General features: G+C 24.8%; 2 protein-coding genes across 3 annotated transcripts; one reads left to right on the top strand and one right to left on the bottom strand.

The window, feature by feature from the left end:
- The first annotated feature begins 355 nt into the window (after positions 1-355).
- On the top strand, positions 356-5,163 carry LOC112686298 (E3 SUMO-protein ligase NSE2-like). Of its 2 annotated transcripts, XM_025558512.1 has the most exons (5): positions 356-454; positions 575-714; positions 3,290-3,570; positions 3,630-3,951; positions 4,781-5,163. In XM_025558512.1, the coding sequence occupies exons 3-5, from the start codon at positions 3,312-3,314 to the stop codon at positions 5,124-5,126; spliced, it is 927 nt and encodes a 308-aa protein (XP_025414297.1). In that variant the 5' UTR covers positions 356-454; positions 575-714; positions 3,290-3,311; the 3' UTR covers positions 5,127-5,163. The 2 variants fall into 2 exon arrangements, with proteins under 2 accessions (XP_025414297.1, XP_025414296.1); XM_025558511.1 differs by lacking the exon at positions 356-454 and having other exon boundaries at positions 461-714.
- Positions 5,164-6,752: 1,589 nt separating this feature from the next.
- Positions 6,753-8,325, bottom strand: LOC112686273 (probable phenylalanine--tRNA ligase, mitochondrial). The gene has a single exon (XM_025558476.1). It carries the CDS (start codon positions 8,161-8,163, stop codon positions 6,853-6,855), a length of 1,311 nt encoding a protein of 436 aa, XP_025414261.1. The 5' UTR covers positions 8,164-8,325; the 3' UTR covers positions 6,753-6,852.
- Between the last annotated feature and the right edge of the window lie 163 nt (positions 8,326-8,488).

Below are 8,488 nucleotides of genomic sequence, written 5' to 3' on the forward strand. Positions count from 1 at the left end.
TAAACCTTTTATTAAATTTTAAAGATTTTTTGGATTGCTAAATTTTTTTATACGCACAAAAAAACTTAAAAAATTTCAATTGTCTATAAATATCTTAAAAAGTCAAAATATTTTGAAAATGTAATCGTAAATAGATACGGCTAATATAAACATTTGATGAAAATTTCAAGTATTTACAATGATTCGTTTTTGAGGTACAGTAAAATAAAAAAATTGATTTTGTCAAAAACTGATTATACGTAAAAATTCACATTTTTAAAATTAGATTATCATATAAATATAGACGTTAGGTTGGTAGTGTTGTAAGATAGTTTTTTGTCGGATAGAATTTTGTTAGATTATGCCGATGGTGTTTTGTCGTTATCGAGTGGCTTTGTGTCGAGTAGCATTTTGAGGTGTTATCAATTTATCTGGCAACAACTGTAGATGTATATGATATTTATATTGATTTAGGGTAAACAATTAGATAATAGTTAATATTTTACTTAATGGTTAATTAATAACTATACTTTAAAAGTTATCAGTAGTAACACTAATTAGTAGTCAGCACTAATTAAGATATTTTAATTTATAGAAGTCAGCAATATTGGTTTTATAATCAAATGTCATAGTATTCTTTGTTTTTGATTACATTGTTATTGTTTCCCGCCAAAATTGATGTCTGCAGTGCACACTATTGAAATTTATCATTAAATAAAATTCTTTGGTTTTTGTGTAAGTATACTATTGAATTAATATAATTAATTAAATATTAATTAATAATTAATTTAAGTATATTACTGAATTGAGTAAAATTTATATCAATATAAATAACCATTTTTAATAATGTGTCTTATTCATAATAAAATATATTGTCACTTAAAGTTTTTTGGAATATAATTAATTAATTAAATAATACAATACAGGCCAGTCGGTCCAGAAATGATAGTAACATTTGATACTTACAGAATAAGAACAGTTTAGAAGACAAAGAAAATATGAAATATACATAATATACATATATTGTAGATAAATAATATTAGTTATACAATACTAGATGCTAGATGATAAAAGGTATAATATAAAAAGAAAAAATGAAAAGGTTCTTGGGAATATAACATATTAAAAGAAGGGTCAGTATTGGAAATGCGCATAAGATGGATTATTGGAGACTTAAGGTAGTAATTTGTAGTAGAGAATGGAATATAGAAAGAGACAGATAAGTGTGTTCATTAAATGGGGATTTAAAAAGAAACACTTAATAGTAAATCAGAGCTATCAATTTTTGAAGAAAGTAGGTTGTAGAGGTATAATATGTGAGTCAAGTATCGACAATCAGTGAGACTTTCTATGGGTAAAAGATGTTGGACTGGTGTGTAATTGTAATAACAATGGATATTGAGCTTTTAAGCTACATGATGAAGGAATTTTCTTTGGACCTTTTTGATGGGTCCCAAAATACAAAATCATATTTTAAGAATGGGATGAACAAGAGAATAATAAAGGATATTCAGAGAAGAGAGAAGTTTAAATTTTGTAGAGAAACAGTTTATGAAGCCTAGCAGTTTGAGAGTCTTGTAACAAATTTTCTGTAGAGTATATTTGGGCATAGATACGAGTATGGATAAATCCTGTCTTTCATTGAAATATGAAAAATGTTCAAAGAGATATTATTGACGGAATAAGTATAGAAAATAGAAGAATTTGTACGACAAGAAGTCATTACAGGGAATTTAGAGATGTTGAGGACGAGTCCTAAAGAATCACTCCAACACTAGTTGTTGAGTATCATTTTGAAAGAGATAACAGCCAAAATTAGATTTTATTATAATTGGATAAAAGATTTTCATATCATCAGTAAAATTAAGGAATTTCGCATGTTGAAGGGTGGAAGTTGCTAAATTGACAAATATGGCGAATAGAAGTGTTGATAGAACAACTCCTTGTATACTGAAGAGGGAATAAAGTAATCAGCAGAGGCAGCAAAAATATTTACCAATTGTATCCTATATATTAAATATGAGTAAAGCCATGAAAGAAAAGGTTCATCAATGTCAATAGAGTCTAATGTTATAATAAGGAGGTAGTAATGAACATGGTCGAAGACCTTGGAAAAGTCTGTATAAATAACATTAACTTAACAGTTGTCAAAAAAAGAAAAAAATAAGAGATGTAGAAATAAAGAATAAAGTTACATTTAGTGGCTGATCTTCCAGGATGAAATCTGTGTTCTTCGGCTAAAATATGGTTAATTAAAGGGCGAATTGAATTAAAGACGAGCTTTCAAAAAGTTTTGATTAATAGGGTATGATCAGTGGCTCACAGTAGATTTTTGACAAGGGTGTCAAAAATATATATTTCGAGGTACTCATCTACCCCCATCAGTAAAATCTGAGTTTAGACATAGAACAACTCTTATTTTTATGTGTTTTTAGTTTTATTCTTACTAACAAAGATACTAAAAACAACATTTTTTTAAATAAACCTAATATTAATTATTTTTCAATTTTATGGGTATTAATTTATAAGATTGTATATCATAATTTTTGGGGTTGAGCCCTACTACTAATTCTCATGTGACGCTTTAGTTCTAGGGTTAACATAATTAGTATGTTGATTTGGATAGTTGAAAAATTGGTTAGTATTAAATTAAACAAATATTCTTACAAGTTCATATAGAACTAGTCATCCACTATTTCTCTGAGGGGTGTCAGTTAACACCCCTGACCCTCCCTATATGCGCCACTGGGTATGTTAGTTATTGGACAGTCATTTGTAACATCCCTAATATCTCCAGACTTAAGTATTGGTCTAATTGAGCCAAGTTTTAGGACAGACTGTATTATTCCTGAGTCAAATTTTTTTTAAACAATAACCACAATGATTCTGACAGTGAAGTTTATAAAGAAAATCACCCTGGATACCATCTTAGTCAACAGACATTATATTGCGAAAATAATTATCTGTTTTATAATATTCACTAATATATTTATCAATAAATTAAAGAGCCTATCCATTTCAGTGCTATAAAGTCTGTATATATATATATTTTTTGTTAATAATATTTTACTTGATATCAAACAAAATATTTTAAAATAATGGCTAATAATGGGAATCAAAAAAATGTTCCATTTTACAAAAATATTATTCTATTAAATTAAATGCTGACAATAATTATTTTTTTGTTCTATATAATATGATCATTATGAAGTAATGAAGTTTAATTCAATTTTTTACTGCTTGTATTTCTATAAATGTTATGTTTTGTATATGTTTAAAAATAATCGATATATTATAAATGTTTTTGTAGATGATTTTTAATTTGTTGTAAAATGGAATCAAACGAAAGCACAGAAACAATTAATTATCAAAAAGGAAATGTATGTAGTGAACTAGAATCCGTACTTAAATTACGTGATAAAATTATTTGCAGTAAAGAAATTACACTTCCTTGTGCTCATATTGAAGATACAGACCTTTCAGATATTTTAAGTAATATTCCCAATATTAAACCAAATAAACACTTGTTGCAAAATGAACAATCAATTCATTTATTGATGGAAAATATAAGGAAACTTAAAGGAACTTCAGGTGATTTTGAAAATACTTTAATTCAAATTGCATTAATAATTTGTATTTATTTATGATAGAATTGGAAGTGGATTTTGATGCTTATGAAAAGAAAAGTCAAGATGATGAAGTGAATCAAACAATTTCACGTCTTCGACAACAGTCAGAAAAACTTTTTAAGAGAATTATCAACTCTCAAGTTGGTTTTAATGAATGTTTAAATAGTGGTTTGAATAAAAATAATTTAGAGATTAAAGATCATATCAACACACATACTAAGTTAATAGAACAGACTTGTAAATATGATAGAGGCATAGAATCAATATTAGATTGTAATAAAGATAAATTTGGAAAAAATATTAAGACGGACTTGAAAGTTAAAAGTATCAGTGAATTTGAAAAGTAAGTATAATATATACTCTTAGTTATTTTAATATTGTCTTATATTAATTTTTAAATATTTTATTTGTGTTTATTGCTCGACATCAATAATTTAATGTATAATATACATTGATTAATATATCAAATCGAAATATCTCTTAGAAAATTCTCGTAAAATGTATTTTTCAATTGATAATTGTACAAAATGTACATTGAATTTTATTATATAGTTGTCTTTTTAAATTTAATTAATATACTAATTGTATACAATTAATGAATTATGCTTCTATATAACATCTTAAATTATGAACTTGTAAATGAAAATACCCAACCTTTTAAGTATGGCTTAGAACAAGGTTTCTCAACCCAAGAGGTCGTTTTAGTTTTAGGGTTTGGAAACACTGGCTTAGAATATAGTTGACTATTTTCAAATTCTTATATGAATCAAAATTATTAAAAAATGTTTTTAAGTTTATATACATTACTTAATCTTAGATTTGTTAATTAATATTATTTTTTAAATTACAAATAATAATCCTATATTCAATTGATTTTTTTTTTAAAAATTTAATAATTTTTTTTTAGTTTTTCTTTATGCATAGAAATATTGCCATGCAAATAAGTTTCTTTAAATGTATCATCCATAAACTTTCTATCTTAAAAGTTGCAGCATTTTTATGCATATTGACTGTTCAAGCATACTTAGTTTTGAATAGTTTATTTAGTGTAAATTACAAACTAATTCTGCATTACTGTGTTAAATTTCTATACACAGTAAAATTATAAATTGTATACATTCTTTTTATTTTGTTTATAATCTTTTGACCATTTAATATTTATCTATTTTCAGGGCATATACTGAATTAGCAAATGAAGAATTAAGCACGATTTATGAAACTGCTTTGAAATCATTTAAAAATCATGAACATTTACTTGCTGTAAAACACTATGATAAACCTTCAACCGATTTTATGATAGAAGATATAATATCAGAAAAATTAGATCCATATTCAAAACAACCAATTACTAAACCTGTAAAAAATAAAATATGCAAACATATATATGACCAAAATTCAATTGAACTAATGTTAAAAAAAAAAATATTTATATCTTGTGCATATATTGGGTGTGTAAATAAACGTTTTACTAAAAAAGACCTTTTGTATAATCTAGACAATTCTTCTGACGGTGAATAAAATAAAATATTAAATACAGTAGAAAGTAATATTTGTATATATATGATAAAAATGAATTATACATAATATAATATTATTATGATGTATTTTTTTCTTGTTGATTATAATGTATGAAATATCTAATGTAAATATACTTTGAAATTGTATTTCTTATGGTATCATAAGTGTTTATACTTGTACCCATCTACACAAAAAATAAAATAACAATTTTTCATAATCTATTTTTAGTTTTGAGTATTATTGATATTTTATAAACCTTTATTAATAATGAAAATTTAGCACTCATAAAAATTTGTTTAGAAAATAAACTGTTACACTTATACATTGTACTATATTACGATAATCAATTTAAAAGTATTTTATATTATAATAATTTATTTTTTTAAAAGACTGATGAAAGATTTCAAATGTTTTTATTTTTAAATTAAGACAATAAATATAAATATACATTATATTGAACAAATTACAGTTAAATATCTTTAAATCTATTATTTTGTCTCCTAAAAAAATTAAAAATTGTACATCATTAGTTGAATGAAATATCTATACTTCAGTAAGTAAAAATAATTTAACTTTTTTTATAAAACTATAAATATATTTTCTTTCATATGGAGTGGCTTAACTAGTGGAAGGAGTTTAAGAGTTATGACATTTGTTTAAAAAAAAATTCATTGTATACTGACAAAATTAAATTTATAAATATTTTATTTATATATCTTAAATAGTTTTATATTAGTTTTATATAGTAACAATTTCTATAAAACCTAAGTAAGAATGTTAATATTATTTTTAAGGTAATATATTTTGAGTATGACTTTGATATTATCAAACAATTATATAGAGTATCCCTTATATATTAACCATAAATTTAAATATATTGTATCAGTGTTTGATACTGTGAACGAATTCAAAAATCAATTATCAAGAAAACAGCATACACCATTGATTATCAGTACTGGATCTTGGAATGAGGCAAATAGCTATGCTTGCCTAAGGCACTGTTGATACAAGGACACTTTTAAGTTGATGAAAATTAAAAAAAGTTATGAACATACTCTGTACTTCCACCTACATAAAGATGCTGCATTTTTATTAACCCCAGATATAAAATTTCCTATATCTAGCATTAGATTATAATGATTAATTATCACTTAAAATGTACATGATAATTTTCAGATGTTAAATATAAATTTAAATACACCTAAGTATAAAACTAACTAGTCAGTAATTAAAAATAAAATTAATTTTTTTTATTAATTCTAATCTTTCTCAATGTATTCCTTCCTTTGTTTTATTATACTCAGTCGCTATTTTATTGAAGTAAATTTTATTTGTTTATTTATTTATATATTATTTATGAGTATTAACCATTTAATAATTTTTAATTTTAATTTAATTTTTTTTTTATTTTATTATTTAAAAATAAATACATGTTATATACTCCAATATGATAATAGGATGTATATTAATATAATAATATATGTTAAATATCATCATAATTATAATTAAATAAATTTTTTAATTATCAAAAAGTACAAAAATCGAATGGATAATACAACTTCTAGTAAAATCAAGAGAGAATTAAGGAAGATAACTATTAATAATATTAATGATATTTATAAAATATTTAGTATGGTATATCTATATTTATTGAAGATTATAATCTTATAAGCAACAAACACATCAGTCTTAACATAGATTCAATTACAGAAATCATTAATTTTAATTATCTAATTTTAATACCTAATATTTTTGTAGCATTGGTTTCAATCAATTTATGAACTTCATTCACTTCTTCTTGATTTAATGTTCTTTCTAAGTGTCTGTACACTATTCTGTAACAATGACTTACATTTTTAGTTTTTGGATGTTGAAATTCATCAATTAATTTTACTTGTTCAACTAAATGACCGCCATATTCTCTTACAAGTTCATAAAAATCATTCGAACAATATGGTTTTTCTTCAGGTAACCAAAAACTTATGTCATTGATACATTGAGGATATATGCTTACTGGTTTATATTTTATTCTTCCGTCTTTAGGTATATTTTCAAATTGATTGAGAAATCCGGAATCATTTGACCAAAATATACGTATATCTGGTATAGAATAAAAAGGCATAGCTAGACGTTCTAACCCAAGACCAAACGCCCAACCAATTCGATTGCCAGCTCCAGAATTTTTCAAAATTTCATGTTGGATAACTCCACATCCCAAAGCTTCTATCCATTGGCCATTATAATATATTTCTAATTCAAATGAAGGATGTGTAAATGGAAAGTACTCGGTAAGCCAACGGTACTCAATATCTTCATCAAATACTTGTTTTATCATTGACACTAATGTATTTTTTAAGTGATTGGTAACTATTTCATTGGCTTCTTTAGAATAAACACCTTGTTTTTCATTTGAAATATATTGGTTGGGATCAAATATATTAATATTGCTTCCATGAATTAATTCTAATTCATTTGGAGTAAATATATGTACACCATCAGCTTGATGAAATACTGGATAATGGGTAGAATCAATTTCATCTCTCCTATAAACATCTCCAAATATTACAAAGTTATCTAAACCCATTTTTATTAGTTCAGATTGGTGAGCAGTAGCATGAGCTCTGAGCATATAAGTTTTATTTATATAATAGCTATCTGTCTTATTTCTACTCGGATGATTTTTAGGAACTAGCAAAGAATCAAAGTTTTCATTTATTGTTACAACTGGATTAATTTTGTCATAAATAGAAAAAATTGGATTACCCGTTCGTCCTTTAAAGTGACCATAGAAAAAATCAATAAGTCGTTGTTTGAATAAACATAAAGGGTGGCCAATACGATTATGATTATTAGTGCCAATGAATGATAGTATATTAGGAGTAACATTCGTATATTCATCTCGCTTAAAAGGTTTTCCGTCCACTAACACTGTTTCTAATGCTAAATAATTTTTATTAAGATTCAATACTTTTGATGTATAATAGTCCCGAAAAGTTAAATTATGAGCACATTTTAATCGTAAAATTTGTTTAAACATGTTGTTTTTTATTCAAAAATTATCATTCAATAAATTGAATAAAAAAAAAATTGTAATACGACAAAAGTTAAACGCTGAAAGATCTAACACTCGAGTCATGGATCGAGTTAAACATGAATATTATTACATTCACTACACAGCGACATAACGACCAAATTTTGATAAAACCATCTATTCTGTGATAAAACCTATGACCGTCAAGTTATCTCTTATTAGATTTTTTAATACAGATGATGATAATGTGATCACATAGAGTAATTACCATAACTGCGACCACTATAACCTCAAAGATTATGGTAGTTCTTAATGTCCTTGATAACTTAAC

Source organism: Sipha flava, unplaced genomic scaffold (assembly GCF_003268045.1).
Source record: "Sipha flava isolate LNK unplaced genomic scaffold, YSA_version1 303_pilon_pilon, whole genome shotgun sequence".
NCBI lineage: Eukaryota > Metazoa > Arthropoda > Insecta > Hemiptera > Aphididae > Sipha > Sipha flava.

Bases quoted from the DNA above. Each gene is read 5' to 3' on its own strand.
- LOC112686298 (XM_025558512.1), top strand. From the start codon at position 3,312: ATGGAATCAAACGAAAGCACAGAAACAATTAATTATCAAAAAGGAAAT. The intron at 3,571-3,629 runs GTGATTTTGAAA...TATTTATGATAG, and splicing joins GAAACTTAAAGGAACTTCAG to AATTGGAAGTGGATTTTGAT. The intron at 3,952-4,780 runs GTAAGTATAATA...ATCTATTTTCAG, and splicing joins AGTATCAGTGAATTTGAAAA to GGCATATACTGAATTAGCAA.
- LOC112686273 (XM_025558476.1), bottom strand. From the start codon at position 8,163: ATGTTTAAACAAATTTTACGATTAAAATGTGCTCATAATTTAACTTTT.